This window comes from Notolepis coatsorum, assembly GCF_963971535.1.
Source record: "Notolepis coatsorum genome assembly, chromosome: 1".
NCBI lineage: Eukaryota > Metazoa > Chordata > Actinopteri > Aulopiformes > Paralepididae > Notolepis > Notolepis coatsorum.
In genome coordinates, this window is record NC_140165.1 from 72,184,830 (window position 1) to 72,205,618 (window position 20,789).

At 48.1% G+C, this 20,789-nt stretch overlaps 1 protein-coding gene across 4 annotated transcripts in view; it reads right to left on the bottom strand.

The window, feature by feature from the left end:
* LOC311237467 (protein O-mannosyl-transferase TMTC2-like) overlaps positions 1 to 20,789 on the bottom strand; it is a gene marked incomplete at its 5' end in the record, with an annotated part of 255,518 nt that overhangs the window by 18,100 nt on the left and 216,629 nt on the right. For all 4 annotated transcript variants that reach the window (XM_084325361.1, XM_084325358.1, XM_084325360.1 and 1 more), the window contains 2 exons: positions 13,623 to 13,682; positions 20,339 to 20,457. In XM_084325361.1, the coding sequence (XP_084181487.1) occupies positions 13,623 to 13,682; positions 20,339 to 20,457 (179 nt within the window). The remainder of the gene's footprint in view (positions 1 to 13,622; positions 13,683 to 20,338; positions 20,458 to 20,789) is intronic.

Sequence of the window (20,789 nt, forward strand, 5' to 3'; positions counted from 1 at the left end):
GCTCACGCTAATGTGATGCCCACTAGAAGTGGTATCATGTTAATATCTTTAGATTATGTGTCAAAACAGTGTGAACATATGGGTACAGGATTACCTCCATCAGAAACAAGTTAGAAGAGTCATTTATATGTAATGGGAGACATTAACATAATCTGGTCAATAGGTGGCGGTATAGGACTGGTGTTTAGTGACTTCGCCTTCCAGGGACCCGTTACTGTGTGCTTAGGAACGCACGAGGCAATCTCAGCCTCACAACCGGGAGGAGCCAGAGTCAATAACATCGTGTCTGCACCTTTCCTTTGTCAAATGATTAACTACAACCTGTTTCATAGGTGGGTAATATACTACAAAACACACATAAAGGTTAACAAGGATACATGCAATGTCGAGGGTTCAAATGAAGTAACTATTGTCGATGTTTGAGTCAAGTTTAAGAAGTTTAAGACGACAGGTAACGTGGTTGAGAAGCAGACCGTCTATTGATGGCGCCACGTTTCGTTGGACATTTAAATAGTGTTGGAACACAATTGTCCATCTCTCTCTCTCTCTCTCTCTCTCTCTCTCTCTCTCTCTCTCTCTCTCTCTCTCTCTCTCTCTCTCTCTCTCTCTCTCTCTCTCTCTCTCTCTCTCTCTCTCTCTCTCTCTCTCTCTCTCTCTCTCTCTCTCTATTGCGCCCTCAGTTAAATGTAAATATAAATCTATTCCCTTGAGTTATACCATGGTCACGGTTTAGCAAATTCCTAGTAGGGTTGAGAACGGCCCGATACAAATATATATATAAATGTACTTTCAGTGCACATTTGAGTTTCAATAGAACTTGAGACAGGAACACAACTATGGATAACACTGAGGTGTGGAGGTATTTCGGTATACTAGAGAATAGTGGATATGACTGATGATAAGTGACTGATGATAAAGGTAACACTTATTGGTGATTTAAGGAATTGTTTGACAGACAATGAGAATGACAGTGTTGGTTAAAAGACATACTATGGTCCCTTCCAACATGCCTAGACATGTCTAGACAGAGGTTAACAGGATAATGTTTCTCTTCTCACGTGCTTATATTTAAGACGCCAAATATGTATAAAGACATAAGTAATCACAATGTACAGTATATAATACTGGATAACTACATTTAAAAGGAAAATGCTATTGAAGTGAACCAGGGTATCCTAAAAGGGTAGAATGTGTGTTGCAATGATGAATATGCTTTTGAATTAATAACAAGTATGGGATTATAATTGAATGTATTGAAGTAATGTAACTAAATGATACAATGATTATACAATGATGATACAATGATTATACAATGATGATACAATGATGATACAATGATGATACAATGATGATGATGATTGATTGATTATTCTATTGAATGAATAAATGTTGTTGAAATATACAACCGGGAGGAGCCAGAGTCAATAACATCGTGTCTGCACCTTTCCTTTGTCAAATGATTAACTACAACCTGTTTCATAGGTTAAACATATCTCTGCTATCAGGTGCCATATCCTGGTACCTGTAACAGTTTATTGGGGGCTCGTCCGGGATCAGCGCCACCTGCTGGATGGGAGCTGATCCAGAGATCTTGACACCTGGACCAACCGCGACCCGATGAACCAGGAACCAACGCCCGGTGTAAAGGTCGTCGAATGAGGGATTGATCTGCGCAGTATCGACAGCAGTGAAGTGCCTCATCTGATGCCAGATGACAACGAGACTACGTCCACTACTCTACCTGACGAGAAGGAAGACCGGTGTCGTGTAGAGGAGATCCACCCACCACGGAAAGTCGTCACAGTGATCCTGAACTGAGGGCCAAGTGCGAGGAATCGGGAAGCAGCCATGGGAGACAGCGAGAGGAAAAGCTTGGTGTGGGACATCAAGAAGAGCCTGCTCACTCTACCTGCGGATGAACTGTTTCGCATTGCCGAGGCATTGGAACTGATACCAGGACTGGAGACGTCTGACCGAACCCACCTTACCGTAGACGACGTGGAGGGGTGCTTCAACTTTATCAACGACTACCTGTACAGTAAGGTTTTACTGGAGTTAGAGGATACAGGGTTGTCTTATTTATTACAGATAAAAGATGTAACTGATGGACTTATGCAGAGTGAGGTGGTGGGTCTAGAAGAGGGTAAAACCGAGGGCCTACGGTCCACCAGTCAAAGTGATGCAGTACCAGTCGACCCCGTTAGCGTCTTTTATGATGTAAGTGAAACCATTGAGGGTGTGCCCACTCCAAAAGTAAGCAACCAGGTTTTACAGTGCCTGCCCAGTGTACCACCACCCACAGCTCAGGCTGTGCCATTGAATAAGAGTGTAACAGACACCGAAAGTAAACAGGAAACCCCTGGTGTGTCGCCAGATAAACTAATATCTTTACGAGAACTGTCGTACCTTCACCGCAGGGAGTTTAAGCTCCAGGGAGGTCAGATAGGAGACCAGGGATCAGACATTAGTTACAACAGTGTCTGCAAACAGATCGACAAAGGTCTGAAGGAGCAATTCAGCGATGCAGAGGTTGTTAGAGCAGTCTTGAGAGTGATCAAAGCTGGCAGCTTTAAGGATATGTTAATGGTAAAAGACGATTTGACTATCGATGAGCTGAAGGGTTTTCTCCATTCTCACCTCGGTGAACAAAGTAATACAGAGTTGTTTCAAGAACTCATGTGTACAAAGCAAAAGGATAGTGAAACACCACAGCAGTTTTTGTATAGAGTCATAGGACTCAAGCAGAAGATTTTACTAGCATCAAAATATGCTGCTACTGACGTTAAGTACAACGAACGAACCGTTCAGGATGTCTTTCTCCACACTGTATATCAAGGTTTAGGACACAAACATGATGACATTCGTAGGGAACTCAAACCCTTACTTGAAGACAGAGTACCTGATGAGGCCATTCTCAGACAGATGAAAAAGGTCATGAGCGATGAGAGTGAAAGACAGCGACGGTTAGGGCCTACCAATCGCAATAGACCCCCCCATGTACATAGTGCAGGTGCTGAGGTGAAGGGAGCACAGTGTGTCCCCCCCACTAGGGAAGAAAATACAGGAAAGAAACTTAAACTAGACCCGATCCAGCAGTTAACAGAGAAAGTAGAGAAACTTACCAATCTAGTGGATCTCCTGCAACAACCACCCCAGGTCAGAACAGGGAGGATAAATAGGCAGAGGGACAGGCCATATGGCTGTAGCAAATGTGTAGCACAGAATTTACCTAATTGCCCTCACTGTTTCCATTGTGGCGAAGAAGGCCATAGAGCGTTAGGCTGTCAAAAGAGACCACCGCGTCAGGGAAACTGAGGCCGGTCACTGCAAGAGGACAACCATTGACCGGTTCCCCTTTACTGTCCCAACCTGACAACCGTCGTACTAGTGAGCCTGAGAAGGAAAGAGTAAGAGAGGAGAAAACTGCACCTAGAACAGGAACCAAGACGGTAAACCAGATACAGAAGCACACAGACCCCCCTAATTTACCAAACACTAAGAGTGAATGCCTCGCCAAGCTCGTAGGGAGAAGAGCTCTCACCCATTGTAACCTAAACGGTTTAGCAGTCCAAGCCCTGCTTGATACAGGGGCCCAAGTAAGCATGATTGACAGAACTTGGAAGAATAGATACTTACCTGACATGCCAGTCAGACCCCTTAGCGAAATCATCGAAGAAGAAGAGGAGTTGAAAGTCTACGCGGTAAACGGTGAGGTCCTCCCATTTGATGGTTGGGTGGCCCTTACGGTGAACTTAAAGGGGAATGAAGATCCTAACCTGTCAATCACTGTGCCTTTCCTTGTAAGCAGCCTTGTCCTTGAGAGACCCCTACTGGGTTTTAATGTGCTGGAAGTGATGATACAAGAACAACCTGGAAGACTGATCCCAACTCTCACCAGCCTGCTCTGTAACACCATGGTGATACCAGCCGAGAAGGCAGAACTCCTGGTGAGTTATATCCAGACTGACAGACCCCCTGTCCAGGTTGGTCGCCTACGAACAGGTAAACAAGCCACTGTCATCCCCGCCGGTCAAGTGGCCTGGGTCAAGTGCCAAATCCCCCCCCACGTGGACCTGTCTGACCCCACCTTCCTGTTCGAACCAGATGACAGCAGTTTAGCGCTTGCCAGAACTGGATGTTGGAGAAGGCCTGTTGCAAGCGCAAAACCCCAGGAAGCCGTATGTCACCGTGCCTGTGGGGAACAACACAAGGCATAACGTCACTCTCTCCAGGAAGACAGCTCTGGCAGCATCCATTGTGTTGGGAAAGTCATCACGACAGACTCCCCACGGCAAACCCCCATCCCAACCTACTCACCTGAAATCTCCCAGCCCACGGTACCCCCCAACCCGTGCTGCTACAAACGTCGGCTGTGCCCAGCTCCATCCTGTTCAAACCCCCGTCGATCTCAGTCACCTCGACGACGAACAACAGACAATAGTCAACCGGATGCTTTGTGAAGAGGCTGGGTCCTTTGCACAAGACAGTGGTGACATTGGTGCATCCCGAGCCTGCAGATGACAATCGCTCTCAATGATACTGTCCCGGTCCAGAAGACGTACTCATCAGTACCAAAGCCACTGTTTAAAGAAGTAAAAGAGTACATACAGGAACTGTTAATGAAAGGTTGGATAGTCAAGTCAAAGTCTCCATATTCTGCCCCCAGTAGTCTGCGTCAGAAAGAAGGACGGCAGCCTACGGCTATGCATCGACTACGCCCTCCTGAACAAAAAGACTGTGCCCGATCGTCATCCACTACCTAGAATACAAGACCTGACTGACACGCTTGGAGGCTATACCTGGTTTAGTATCCTAGACCAAGGGAAAGCCTACCACCAGGGCTTCGTCGCCGAGGGTTCACGACCCTTCACCGCCTTCATCACTCCTTGGGGTCTTTACGAGTGGGTGCGCATCCATTTGGACTCTCGAATGCCCCTGCAACGTTCCAACGGAGCATGGAGGAGATGCTAGGCCCCCTCAGGGACGAAAGCTGTATCCCGTATCTTGACGACGTACTCTGTTGCGCAAAGACATTTGAAGAAACATGTAGAGACCCTCCGCAAGGTTCTCCAAGCCCTTCAACGTCACGGAGTGAAATTGAGACCTGAGAAGTGTGACCTCTTCAAGCAAGAAGTCAGATACGTGGGTCGCCTTGTGTCAGCAGAAGGGGTCAAGATAGACCCACGAGACATTGAAGCCGTGAAAGCCCTGTCAAGTAAGACACCCAGACTGTCGGCGAAGTGAGGAAAATAACAGGATTCCTGGGATATTTCCGTTCATACATTCAGGATTTTTCCCGAATTGCCAGACCCATCTACGAGCTACTCCAAATCAAGCCAGGAAAGACCCCAGCCCCAGCGCGGAGTAAGAACATCAAACGCCCCCAGTTGCCCTCCAGAGAGCCCATAGAGTGGACCACGGAACAGCAGAGAGCACTTGAACAACTGATTGACCTTCTCACAAACCCCCCTGTCTTGGCATATCCTGATTTCAACCTACCCTTCAGGTTGCACACGGATGCCTCCGACCAAGGCCTGGGAGCTGTTCTGTATCAACATCAAGATGGAAAACTGAGAGTCATCGGGTACGGGTCAAGAACATTGTCACCAGCCGAACGAAATTACCATATGCACAGTGGGAAACTGGAGTTCCTTGCATTGAAATGGGCTGTGTGTGTGAAAATTCCGTGACTACCTGTATTATGCCCCACACTTTACTATCTACACCGACAACAACCCGTTGACCTATGTAATGAGTACTGCCAAGCTCAATGCAGTCGGTCATCGGTGGGTTGGAGAACTGGCAGACTTCCGGTTTGACATCAAATACAGACCCGGAAAGTCCAACATAGATGCAGACACACTTTCCCGCCTTCCCCTGGATATGGAGAGATATGAAAGGACCTGCACAGAAGAGCTCTCTAATGAAGCAGTACGAGCAACGTGGGAAGGAAGCCAAGCAGCTGAAAGGAAAGACGTGGCATGGGTTGCGGCGCTCAACATCGCGTCCCCAGATTCAAACCAGCAGTCTCACCCACACCTACAAACAATCAGTCACGATGAACTGGTGAAGGCCCAAAAAGAGGACCAAGCCATCAACACGATCAGGGAGTTGAAAGAGTCGAACACGAAATTGTCAGACGACGTACGAAGAACCGTAAGCGCAGCAACCCGAAAGCTACTTCATGAATGGAGCAGATTACATATTGAAAATGATCTCCTTTACAGAAAGACCAATCAATACCAACAGTTGGTCCTCCCTGTAAAATATAGAACACTTGCCCTGAAACATCTACATAATGAAATGGGTCATGTTGGAACAGAAAGAGTGATCCACCTCGCAAGAGAAAGATTCTACTGGCCTTTCATGTCCAGAGAGATTGAAGAATATGTGACCCGAAGATGTCCTTGTATCAAGTCTAAGAAGCCGGTCACCCATGTCCGAGCTCCCATGGGCAGCATTACCTCCAACTTCCCATTAGAACTTGTGTGTATCGACTATCTACATCTGGAAACCAGTCGTGGAGGGTATGAATATATCCTAGTGGTGATCGACCATTTCACAAGGTTTGCCCAGGCATACCCCACCAAGAACAAGAGTGGGAAAACAGCTGCAGAGCGTATCTTTAATGACTTTATACCCAAATTCGGTTATCCCTCGAAATTACATCACGACCAGGGTCGAGAATTTGAGAATAAACTGTTCCAAGCACTGCAACGGCTGTCTGGGGTCGGCCACTCTAGAACATCACCCTACCATCCACAGAGCAACCCAGCGGAGCGGCTCAATCGGACCATACTACAGATGTTGAGGACATTGACTGAAAATGAGAAATTGCGGTGGAAGGACCACCTCCCGCATGTGTTACACGCGTACAACTGTACCAAACATGAATCAACAGGTTACTCACCCTTTTTCCTCCTCTACGGTCGTCATCCACACCTCCCCGTTGACCTGTTGTTTGGGTTAACGAAGAAAGAGGAACCGTACTCACCCAGAGGATACGCGGAGCAATGGGCTGAGAAGATGTCTGAAGCCTATCGGATTGCTTGCGAACATAGCAAAAAGTCCAGTGCAAGAGGAAAAGTAACTTATGACAAGAAAACAAAAGGAGTAGTGCTGCAGTCAGGAGACAGAGTTCTGGTGAGAAACCTCAATCAGCGTGGAGGACCAGGCAAGTTGAGATCGTACTGGGAGAAGGCGATCTACGTGGTCAAAAGCCAGCTCGCTGAGAGTCCAGTATACATTGTCTGCCTTGAACATGGAGACCAGAAAAAGACCAGGACACTACACCGAAATCTCTTACTGCTGGTAAATGATTTGCCCGTGGAAATGACTCCACCACCAGCCAGAACTGTCCCTGCGAAGAAAACGAATGACAGACCAAGACAAGGAAGAATGTCAGACACACAAAGACAAGTAGAGACAAGGGACAGCAATGACAGTGATTCGGATGATGACAGTGACAGAGGATACTGGCTAAGGATACCTGTTGAAAGGACAGAGGAAAGATCACTTGGACACCGTGAACGACGACCTGAAGTCATGCCAGGCCTGCGCCCTGAGAGTGAAGACGACAGGGGAGGAAACATGGATGGGAATTTGCCTGTCTTGGCCAGACCGGAGGGAGATGTTAGTGAAGCAGGGGAAGAAGAAGAAAGGGGGATACCCCAAGCTCACTCTCCAATACCCCAACCCCACTCCCAAGCTCACTCTCCAATACCCCAACCCCACTCCCAAGCTCACTCTCCAATACCCCAACCCCACTTCCAAGCTCACTCTCCAATAGCCCAACCCCAACCCCAAGCTCACTCCCCCGTAGCCCAGCTCAATCTCCGAACCCCTCCACTCTCGCCGGTAGAACAGGTCCAGTCAGAGGTTAGGAGGTCTGCCCGTGACAGAAGGCCTAAACAATGTCTCACGTATGATATGCTAGGTGAACCGTCAGTGCAGAACAAGGTGACCGTGAATTCAGTAGTACAGTGGCCACCGATGGTGCCCGCACCACACCACAGTCCACTACCACATCAATTGATACCCTTCGTAATGCCATGGTTGCATTCAATTTTTTACAGCCTTCCACAACATGGCCAGTATGCTTACCGTCCAGCCGTCACCCACGGTCCGCCCATGGGAAGTTTGTTAGGGGTTCACGCCTGAGGGTGATATTGGATGGGTGTATTTAGTGATTTTCGGAAATGTCAGGAGCCATTTTTTTAAGGTCAGGGAGTGTGTGATGCCCACTAGAAGTGGTATCATGTTAATATCTTTAGATTATGTGTCAAAACAGTGTGAACATATGGGTACAGGATTACCTCCATCAGAAATAAGTTAGAAGAGTCATTTATATGTAATGGGAGACATTAACATAATCTGGTCAATAGGTGGCGGTATAGGACTGGTGTTTAGTGACTTCGCCTTCCAGGGACCCGTTACTGTGTGCTTAGGAACGCACGAGGCAATATCAGCCTCACAACCGGGAGGAGCCAGAGTCAATAACATCGTGTCTGCACCTTTCCTTTGTCAAATGATTAACTACAACCTGTTTCATAGGTGGGTAATATACTACAAAACACACATAAAGGTTAACAAGGATACATGCAATGTCGAGGGTTCAAATGAAGTAACTATTGTCGATGTTTGAGTCAAGTTTAAGAAGTTTAAGACGACAGGTAACGTGGTTGAGAAGCAGACCGTCTATTGATGGCGCCACGTTTCGTTGGTACATTTAAATAGTGTTGGAACACAATTGTCCATTTAAGCACTAACGTGTCGAAGTTAAGTATCTCCAAGGGGATTATAAAGGTTTATGTTTTGAAATACATACTGTGTTGGGTTGAATTGCTGTGTAGTAAATGTGTATATTGTGTACAAGATGGTTAGAGGGAAAGTACTTTAGCTTACCCTACCAAGAAGGTAGCTAAACACCGGGGCTGTACCACATGCTCTCTCTCTCTCTCTCTCTCTCTCTCTCTCTCTCTCTCTCTCTCTCTCTCTCTCTCTCTCTCTCTCTCTCTCTCTCTCTCTCTCTCTCTCTCTCTCTCTCTCTCTCTCTCTCTCTCTCTCTCTCTCTCTCTCTCTCTCTCACTCTCTCTCTCTCTCTCTCTCTCTCTCTCTCTCCTCTCTCTCTCTCTCTCTCTCTCTCTCTCTCTCTCTCTCTCTCTCTCTTCTCTCTCTCTCTTGCGCCCTCAGTTAAATGTAATATAAATCTATTCCCTTGAGTTATTACCATGGTCACGGTTTAGCAAATTCCTAGTAGGGTTGAGAACGGCCCGATACAAATATATATAAATGTACTTTCAGTGCACATTTGAGTTTCAATAGAACTTGAGACAGGAACACAACTATGGATAACACTGAGGTGTGGAGGTATTTCGTATACTAGAGAATAGTGGATATGACTGATGATAAGTGACTGATGATAAAGGTAACACTTATTGGTGATTTAAGGAATTGTTTGACAGACAATGAGAATGACAGTGTTGGTTAAAAGACATACTATGGTCCCTTCCAACATGCCTAGACATGTCTAGACAGAGGTTAACAGGATAATGTTTCTCTTCTCACGTGCTTATATTTAAGACGCCAAATATGTATAAAGACATAAGTAATCACAATGTACAGTATATAATACTGGATAACTACATTTAAAAGGAAAATGCTATTGAAGTGAACCAGGGTATCCTAAAAGGGTAGAATGTGTGTTGCAATGATGAATATGCTTTTGAATTAATAACAAGTATGGGATTATAATTGAATGTATTGAAGTAATGTAACTAAATGATACAATGATTATACAATGATGATACAATGATTATACAATGATGATACAATGATGATACAATGATGATACAATGATGATACAATGATGATGATGATTGATTGATTATTCTATTGAATGAATAAATGTTGTTGAAATATACAACCGGGAGGAGCCAGAGTCAATAACATCGTGTCTGCACCTTTCCTTTGTCAAATGATTAACTACAACCTGTTTCATAGGTTAAACATATCTCTGCTATCAGGTGCCATATCCTGGTACCTGTAACACTAACTAGCGTTAGCTCTGCGGCTAATCTTAGATTACCCTGAACTAAATCAATGACTAGGTTATAAAGCATTCGAGTAGTTTTCACTGCACATAGAAGTAGCCAAACAACGGGAGCATTTCGGGAGCATATGACCAAAACTCATGCAATTTCGAGCCCTTAACGAATCAAATAGTCTGCCAAGGCTAGATGCTAACGCAGTAACGCTAACGGTGCAGGCTTCTGACTACCAATCTGAGAGCTGACGATGATTTGTTTACTTGGTAACACGGGTTGTACGAGTATTACTGCAACTAACACAACAGTGTTGTGGATCAACATTACTTTGTGTAAACAACAGATCATACAACCAGCTTCTACCTGCATGTGGAGCGTCAGGCTAAGATAGAACCTTTCTATGACTGAGTGTATGCTTGCAGACCTTGCTTAATCTCATAACACGAACGTAACTCATCCCTCAATGTAAACAATGCAGATTCACATTTCGCAGCCTCATCATATGTATTGGTGAAGAAACACACAGTTTGTTTGGCCAAAAAATACAGTCCCCCTTTAAGGGAACTTTTTATTTAGGCACAAAATATGAGAGGGCCGGGGAGGGGTATAGAGGGGACCACAGGGGGAAAAAGTCACTAATTCAGCGGCGTCTGCTGCCTCGAGCCGCTCGGGTTTTGCCACCCCGAGAAGCCCCGGAGGGACGGTAGACAATCGGCTGCTGGTCTCGTCGATCCCTACCGTCTCCTCCGGTCGTAGATGGGCCGGCGGGAGCAGAAGCACCGTCTCTCCTCCTGGCCTTCTTGGATGGGCCAGCAGTGGCGGCGGAGGCAGTGGTAGGCACGGCGGAGGTAGCTCGACGTCGTGGAAGCCTTCTGACTCCACCGGCGAGGACGGGAGGCGGAAAATGGGGTTGGAGAACGGATCTCTCCTCTGCCATCTCTCTGCACGTTGAGGTCATCAGCTGCAGGGCCTTCCCGAATAGTCCAGCATCGGAGAGGTTGGCCGTCAGAAGAGGGGCTCTCTTCTTCTCTGGCACACAGGCCTGCTCCAGCCAAAGGTGGCGCTGGTTCAGGGTAGCCAGGGCGCGCACTTTCCCAGCGGCTATGGCCTGCACCTGGGTAAGATGCAGGACAGCTCCTGCCGCCTGGGTGATCTGATCGTGTTGTACCTCGGTCAGTTCCGTGCCGCCCGTCATTATCCCCGATACAAATCTAGCCAGCTGTGCGATGTTAGAAGCAGCAGCCAGCGACTGTGTACCAGTGACAAATGACTGGTCACCCCAATATGCCAATCGCCTAGCCGATTTTCCCTGGAGAACCGGCTTGCATAACGGTTCCCACACCATATCCGGACAGAGGAGAGCGGCCATCGGCCTATCAAGCCGTGGCACACCCTCTCTCATACCTTCGACCAACCCCGCCACCCGCGTAACTGGTACGTAGGCGGGAGTAAGGCCCATGATGTGAGACACCACCTGGCCCCGACGAACATAGGCCCCCATTGAGGGGAAAAATGGGTAGACAACGTCCACCCCTCTCACCGGGCGACGCTGCCAGAGATGACCTATGAGATCATCGGGGGCAGGAGCAGGCAATGGCTGCGGCAGCGGCACGCCGTTTGCAGCGGCCGCTACTGCCATGAGCTCGGGGAACAAAGCCCGCAGTTCCCCCTGCTGACTTCCCTCCACCGAACCCGCATCCCTCACATGCAGCAGGCTTCGACCGGTTGAGGAGCCACAGTCTGATGTGGCTGATAGCAGGGCATCCTGCTGATGAGGCCGAGGTGGTTCCCCGACATCCTCGAACAAGGCGCCCCAAGGAGACATTTCACCCCCCTCCAGTGCTACCTGGACGGGTGGGATACTCGCCTCCACTGGGCCTTCAAACAAGAATCCGTCCGCCTCTACCATGTAATCCTCAGTTTCCATAGGGCATGCAGAGACCGACGCATCCTCGCTGGTCTCCAGAAATTCCCCAAACCCAGGCCGTTCGCGTCTGCAGGACACCATCTTGCGACGTGAACGGGCAGACGCGAAAAGTTTGCGTCGCAAATCCTCCGGAACCAAAGGAACCGGCCGCTCAAGAACGGACGATTCCCTGGAACCAGAGGAACCAGAGTCGGGATCAGGCCACCGCCGGAGCGACGGCACAGATGCACCGGCTCCTCGGAGAGGCAAACTACCCATCGGCTGTCTCCCGGGCTTGGCTGGCAACCACGAAAGTGGCAACAGCCCCGCACCAGAACGCACGACGGAGGCGGGAATGGAGAACCGCTGGTGAAGAGTGGGTCTACTCTCCGAGGTAGACATTATGACTTAGATTTTTCTTTTTGAATATTTATGAGAGAAGAAAAAAATAAGCACAATGTAAACACGTCTCAACTGTCTTCAACTTAGCAACCTCGTCAAGTGGGGATCTACCAAAAGCACTTCCTTGTGGTGAAAGCGAAGAAGGAGGCAAGTAGGTGGCCACACACCTGCTTATGAAGGTAAGCTGATGGGGGTGTGGTCAGACAAATACTGGGATATAAAGGTACATTGTGGAATTTTATTCAGTGTGCGTGCACAAGCGAGGTACAGTGCGGAAGTGACGCAGAGCGAGAGCCGTTACGATACAGAACTGGCTATAAATCATGGAGTACACGTCACCAAGCAGACTAACATGACACATGACTGTAGGCGTAAGAGAGAGCGACCTGATATACCAACATATAGACCAGAGAGAGCGACCTGATGTACTCCATGGCTCAGGCTCAACATATAGACCAGAGAGAGCGACCTGATGTACCCCATGGCTCAGGCTCAACATATAGACCAGAGAGAGCGACCTGATGTACCCCATGGCTCAGGCTCAACATATAGACAAGAGAGAGCGACCTGATGTACCCCATGGCTCAGGCTCAACATATAGACCAGAAAGAGCGACCTGATGTACCCCATGGCTCAGGCTCAACATATAGACCAGAGAGAGCGACCTGATGTACCCCATGGCTCCTCCAACATATAGACAAGAGAGAGCGACCTGATGTACCCCATGGCTCAGGCTCAACATATAGACCAGAGAGAGCGACCTGATGTACCCCATGGCTTAGGCTCAACATATAGACCAGAGAGAGCGACCTGATGTACCCCATGGCTCAGGCTCAACATATAGACCAGAGAGCGACCTGATGTACCCCATGGCTCCTCCAACATATAGACCAGAGAGAGCGACCTGATGTACCCCATGGCTCCTCCAACATATAGACCAGAGAGAGCGACCTGATGTACCCCATGGCTCCTCCAACATATAGACCAGAGAGAGCGACCTGATGTACCCCATGGCTCCTCCAACATATAGACCAGAGAGAGCGACCTGATGTACCCCATGGCTCAACATATAGACCAGAGAGAGCGACCTGATGTACCCCATGGCTCAGGCTCAACCTCTGTGTGATGGAGATTATCCAGTATTTACTGTAATTGCTTGAGGGAAATATAATATGAGAAAATTGTAGAAGCCAATGAACTGGGGTAGCCTATGATTAGGATTTTTCCTTCTTCAATAAGTACAGTATAGCCGAGGACAAGGTACTCACGTCTGGTTTCAGTCCAGCCGCCCGCTCGTATTGCTTCTCTGCTGCTTCGTTTAAACTGGCCTGTCTGGAGAGGAAGAGGAAAAAGAGAGAGAAGATGAAGGAGAATATAAGACAGACACATATTGCACTGCAACACTTAAACTTATAACTTCAATTTGTAGTGCGAGAGGGCGGCTGGGTGGCGTAGCGGAGATTTCGCTCCTCACCAATGCAAGAGGCTGCGGTCTCGACTACCGGAGTCAGCATTGCCTGCGGCTTGGGCCAGTCGTCATACTATCTCAATTGGCAGAGGTAGCGGGTGGAAAGTCGATGGGTGGGGATTGGACGTTGTGGACAGCGACTCCTACAGGTCGGTTGGGTGACGCCTGTACAGCAGTATCGGGGGCAGCGTGAGCCTCCCACCCGTTACTCCTCGCCACTGAGAGTCCGCGCTGTCTGGTGAAAAGATGCGACAGGCTGCCTCCTCGTGTACCGGAGGGGACACGTGATGCAAGGCTTGGTCCTCACTGCAGCCGACCAGTGGGAGCCATAGTCTAGCAACATTCAAGACAGGGGAGGGGAGAATTGAAGGGGAGAATTGGCGATACGAAATTGGGATGGGAGAAAAAGTGGATAAAAAAAAGAAATTTGTAGTGTGAGGGTTTGTTTTTGGAACCAGTATATGGGGTAGAAAGGGACACAAGGCCCTCTCCACAGGGTTCCAGAGAATGATGAGATGGTATATTGGGTCTAGTTTGATGAACTTCCTTCATGTTGGAAAAGGAACCCCTGCAGTGTGTCTGAATTGTAGGAAACTTTGCCTGAACTTTTCATTCGTATTCATTATTAATTCAGTGTGAAGCTGAACACTGAGACGCGGATACTGTGGACGACTTGATGCTAGAAATACACTCACACAGTGTTGTAGTCAGTGATGCGTTCCTCATGGGACGGGCACGCAGTGCAGCCAAAGTTTTGTGAGCAGAAGCGCGTGCACGCACACGCACGGATGTGCACGGCACGCGCGTGCACACAGGAACGCGCTGCACTCGCTAAGTAACCGCCTGGCCTACTTTGCATATCAATAGCGCCGGTCGTCAGGTGTTAAATACGTTCTCAGATACATTCACACAGAACTTGTGAATGAAATGTGTTACATTCCATTCGTAGAGGCAATTAGGCACCGTCTTTAGTCTGTGCTTAAGCGAGGGAACATTTATGCGCATGCGCGGGCACGTGGCGTCATTAGCGTGCGTGCGACCAGTGTTGATATGAAGAACGCATCACTGGTTGTAGTCCTCCAGTCAGAGTCCTGGACTGATTTTCAGGACTCGTGACTCGACTTGGACTTGAGCACTGATGACTCGGACTTGGACTCGGACTCGAGCATCGACTGCATTCGGACTTGGAAGGTGCAGACAAGGACACTGACTTGTTCTTTTTTTCAATAAATGTTTGTAATAGGCCCTAATCATTTGGCATAAAATATTGATGGCTAGTGCATTTGTTTGGCTATTGTGTCACAAAGTAAATAAAGTCTCTTTGAAATGGTGACCGCTGTGTCATTTATGTTTAATGTAGAACCTTTTTTTATTTGTATAAAAAAGTCAGCTCTTTGACTGTGGAGTGGAGTGGACTCAACCTTGATGACATGGACTCGGACTCGGGTAATGGGGACTCGGACTTGGACTCTGACTCGAATACTGGAATGAATGAATGAATGAATGAATGAATGAATTATTTTATTTCGAATGTTTACAAATACAAATAAATAAACATATCATTTTTCGAAATGTTTTACAAATAAACAAACGAAAACTCTAACACTGGAGACTCGAGACTCGACTTGGCCCCGAGATTTAGTGACTCGACTACAACACTGCGCTCACACCATCCACTCATCCCCCTCTTTAGCCAATCAGCTGCGGCTCCCTGGCCCCAAAAAAAAATATATATATTATATATATATATATTTATTTTTTGTACTTTTTTTTTTAGTGGTTCCACCGAGTACATCCTGTTCTACCAACATCAGTCTATGTTAAGCTGCCGTACACATTAATGCAGAGAGGGGCATCGCTGTGCTGTACTTTATACAGTAGGCCAACGTTAATTAAATAAAGGAGACCATTCTCTCCAGACAAGGACATTGTTATTCATGAGGCTGTAAACGACTCAAGCAGATGTGTGAAGCCTTGAGAATACAGTGTTCAGGTGAACTCAAGTTCACAGCATTCTGTCCCGTTATCGTGTTGGAAGTGAATCTCTGCTTCTTTTTGTTAGTGTTGCATTAGTTGAGGCTGGAATCAAGTGGTGAGGAAGAATCTCCACAGCCATATACAGTAGATATTATATTAGGGCTGTCCCCGACTAAGAATTTGGATAGTCGACTTTGATTGGCCGAAATTTGCTGATAGTCCCCCCCCCCCCCCGAATAATCATACACAAAGAATGGATTACACGGTGCTAATTGCACCCTTACTTACAATTCATTATGAATTGAAAATGGGGGACCCTGATGTAAACAAGACGAAAGTCTTTCTCTGATCTGCAACCCCATAACACTTTCAGTGCCACGCTGTTTGGTTAAAGTTACCCTTAGAATGCCAGCCTTCTAGTCGTTTCCGTTTGCGAAGCTGTGTGTGTGTTCTGTATTATAGCTGTAGAGACACGGTGTGGCCCGTTTTGACAAACATTACTTGTAGTCCAGCATGGGAATAATAGTTTGTTTCCACGCGCTGTAGTTTGTAGCTTATTACACGCTAAACATCGCACATTTCCAAGATAATACAGTTTATTATGATGTGGGATGTGTGTGGGATTATGTGCAAAATAAATTAGCATCGTTTTTGGCACTAAACGTGATTGGTTGTCAGCCGTCTTCGTATATCGCAGACTGGACGCTGAACTGGAGCAAAGATGTTGTTACAACTGAAAACGCTGTTTAAATATAGTCCGTCGAGCAGCTCGAAGCTCTTAAATCCTTTTAACCCTTTCACTACCACACTACAGAAGGTTAACCCTTTCACTTCTGTAGTGTGGTAGTTCAAGTTTCAAGTTTCTTTATTAGTTGTCATATAGAAATACAGAATACTTTTATATGAAATGCTTCTTTCCGTTTTGCTCCTGAGAGTGTGCTATATAAAAGGATAAGTATAAAAAGTATAATATAAGTATAGAATAGAAAGTCAAGTACGTAAACAAGTGTAAACAAAACCGAATGTTCAATATACATATATACAATATACAATATACAGTGCAGAGTAGAGAACTGTAACTGAGTTCCCATATACAGTACAATGCAGGAATGTGATGAGGTACAACTTAGCTTAGCTTGTGGTGCCACCTTGTGGTGGTGAGGTGCAATGAGGTATGAGTTGAGTTGTGCAAATCTCAACTCAAAAATATACAAATATACCAGTATACCAATAGATATAAAGTGTGTTAAAGTGTCTAAAGTGGGTAAAGTGGGTGCTACAGTGAGTTGTTTATTAAAGTGAGTGTGTACGTGTGGATGTGTGTGCTGTGAGTGTATTTGATGGTTTGTTACATAGTGTTATTTTCATTGATTGTCGTTGAGCATCCTGATGGCCTGGGGATAGAAGCTTCTTCTGAATCTCTCTGTGCTTGCCATGAGACTCCGGTATCGCTTGCCTGACCGCAGCAGTTCAAAGAGGCAGTTGTTTGGGTGGCTACTGGCTAGAGTCTTTTATTATTCTCTTAGCCTTATTTTTGCAACGCTTGTTGTAAATGAGAGTGGGAAGCCCCCCTCCAATTGTGCGTTCGGCTGAACGGGCCACTCTCTGTATTCTGCTACGGTCTTGTGCGGTGCTATTCCCAAACCAGGAGGTGATATTGCCAGTCAGGATGCTCTCTATTGTACATGAGTAGAAGTTCTTAAGGATCTTCTGACTGACTTGGAACTTCTGAGGAAGTAGAGGCGTTGCCGTGCCTTCTTCACAACACTGTCAATGTGTGTGGTCCATGTCAAGTCCTCGGATATGTGGACTCCGAGGTACTTAAAACTGTTCACTCTCTCGACCGGTGCCCCGTCGATGCTGAGGGGGCTGTAGTCTCTGACCCCCGACCTCCTAAAGTCCACAATCATCTCCTTTGTTTTGCTGATGTTCAGGGAGAGGCTGTTCTCCTGGCACCATCCCGCCAGGACCTTGACCTCTTCCAGGTAGGCCCTCTCATCGTTTGCAGAGATCAGGCCCACCACTACTGTGTCGTCAGCAAATTTGATGATCGTGTTGTTGTTCCGCTGTGCCACACAGTCGTGTGTGTACAGCGAGTAGAGGAGGGGACTCAGAACACAGCCCTGGGGGTTGAGGGTGATGGATGAGGAGGTGCAGTTGCCTGCTCTCACCACCTGGGGTCTGCCCATCAGGAAGTCCAAGACCCACTGGCAGAGGTCATAGTTCAAGCCCAGGTCCCTGAGCTTGGCTATGAGTTTGGAGGGGACTATGGTATTGAATGCCGAGCTGTAGTCGATGAACAGCATTCTCACATAGTTCCCCTGCCTCTTGTCCAGGTGTGATGCTGCTGTGTGCAGCACATGGGCAATGGCGTCCTCCATGGACCTGTTGGGGCGGTATGCAAATTGCAGGGGGAATTGCGCTACAACCATAGAGGGGGGGTTACTGCAGATCAGCTCCTTGCTACGTAGGATAGCGAGTCAAATCAGAATAGCTTAGTTCACTGGGGGAGGATATTGTCTCAACTGAATTGGAGCAATCCGCCAAAATGAGACACAGACCCCATTGCTAGGAAACAATGCTAAACACTGGAAAAGGCCATTTATAAATTATGGTGAGCTGGCAAGAAGCAATGGCCCTGGCCCAGAAGAGAGTGAGATGGAGAGCTCTGGTGGACGCCCTATGCCACCCAACGGTAAAGAGGATTAAGTCATGGTAACTCAACAGTTATTGTAACACTGTACATTAAGTCATGGTAACTCAACAGTTATTGTAACACTGTACATTAAGTCATGGTAACTCAACAGTTATTGTAAGACTGTACATTAAGTTGTGGTAACTCAACAGATATTGTAAGACTGTACATTCAGTCGTGGTAACTCAACAGTTATTGTAACACTGTACATTAAGTCATGGTAACTCAACAGTTATTGTAACACTGTACATTAAGTCATGGTAACTCAACAGTTATTGTAAGACTGTACATTAAGTCATGGTAACTCAACAGTTATTGTAAGACTGTACATTAAGTCATGGTAACTCAACAGTTATTGTAACACTGTACATTAAGTCATGGTAACTCAACAGTTATTGTAACACTGTACATTAAGTCATGGTAACTCAACAGTTATTGTAACACTGTACATTAAGTCATGGTAACTCAACAGTTATTGTAACACTGTACATTAAGTCATGGTAACTCAACAGTTATTGGAAGACTGTATATTAAGTCATGGTAACTCAACAGTTATTGGAAGACTGTACATTAAGTCATGGTAACTCAACAGTTATTGGAAGACTGTACATTAAGTCATGGTAACTCAACAGTTATTGTAAGACTGTACATTAAGTCATGGTAACTCAACAGTTATTGTAACACTGTACATTAAGTCATGGTAACTCAACAGTTATTGGAAGACTGTACATGTATTATAGGACTTATGCTCTTAGTTTCATGTTTGTATCCATTGGCCTCCTTCAGGATCCAGTTACTGTCCCCCCCCCAACCTGAGCTGTCCCCCCCCAACCTGAGCTGCCCCCCCAACCTGAGCTGTCCCCCAACCTGAGCTGTCCCCCCAACCTGAGCTGTCCCCCCCCAACCTGAGCTGTCCCCCCCCAACCTGAGCTGTCCCCCCCAACCTGAGCTGTCCCCCCAACCTGAGCTGTCCCCCCAACCTGAGCTGTCCCCCCCCAACCTGAGCTGTCCCCCCCCAACCTGAGCTGTCCCCCCCCAACCTGAGCTGTCCCCCCAACCTGAGCTGTCCCCCCAACCTGAGCTGCCCCCCCCAACCTGAGCTGTCCCCCCCACTGAGCTGTCCCCCCAACCTGAGCTGCCCCCCCCAACCTGAGCTGTCCCCCCAACCTGAGCTGCCCCCCCCAACCTGAGCTGTCCCCCCAACCTGAGCTGTCCCCCCCCCAACCTGAGCTGTCCCCCCCCAACCTGAGCTGTCCCCCACAACCTGAGCTGTCCCCCCAACCTGAGCTGTCCCCCCAACCTGAGCTGTCCCCCCCAACCTGAGCTGTCCCCCCCCCAACCTGAGCTGTCCCCCCCCAACCTGAGCTGTCCCCCCCAACCTGAGCTGTCCCCCCAACCTGAGCTGTCCCCCCCAACCTGAGCTGTCCCCCACCAACCTGAGCTGTCCCCCCAACCTGAGCTGTCCCCCCAACCTGAGCTGCCCCCCCCAACCTGAGCTGCCCCCCCCCCAACCTGAGCTGTCCCCCCCAACCTGAGCTGTCCCCCCCCCAACCTGAGCTGCCCCCCCAACCTGAGCTGTCCCCCCAACCTGAGCTGTCCCCCCCCCCAACCTGAGCTGTCCCCCCCCAACCTGAGCTGTCCCCCCAACCTGAGCTGTCCCCCCCCAACCTGAGCTGTCCCCCCAACCTGAGCTGTCCCCCCAACCTGAGCGGCCCCACCAACCTGAGCTGTCCCCCACCAACCTGAGCTGTCCCCCAACCTGAGCTGTCCCCCCAACCTGAGCGGCCCCACCAACCTGAGCTGTCCCCCAACCTGAGCTGTCCCCCCAACCTGAGCGGTCCCACCAACCTGAGCATGTGGGCGGCGCTGAACACCACATCAAACTCTGAGCTGTCGAGCTCGGCTGCTCTCTCTGCCATCTCTGCTGCCTCCTGCAGGCGAGACTGCTCCATCAGGAACTGACCTGGAGGGAGAGGGGAGAGGTGAGAGAGGGAGAGGGAGAGGAGAGAGAGGAGAGGGAGAGAGGGAGGAGAGGAGAGAGAGGAAGAGAGGAGAGAGGGAGAGAGAGAGGGAGAGGGAGAGAGAGAGAGGAGAGGAGAGGAGAGAGGAGAGGGAGAGTGAGAGAGGGAGAGAGGAAGAGAGAGGAGAGAGGGAGAGGTGAGAGAGGGAGAGGAGAGGGAGAGGGAGAGGAGAGAGAGGGAGAGAGGGAGGGAGGGAGAGGAGAGGAGAGGAGAGAGAGAGGACAGAGAGAGGGAGAGAGAGATGAGGAGAGGGAGATGAGAGGAGAGGAGAGAG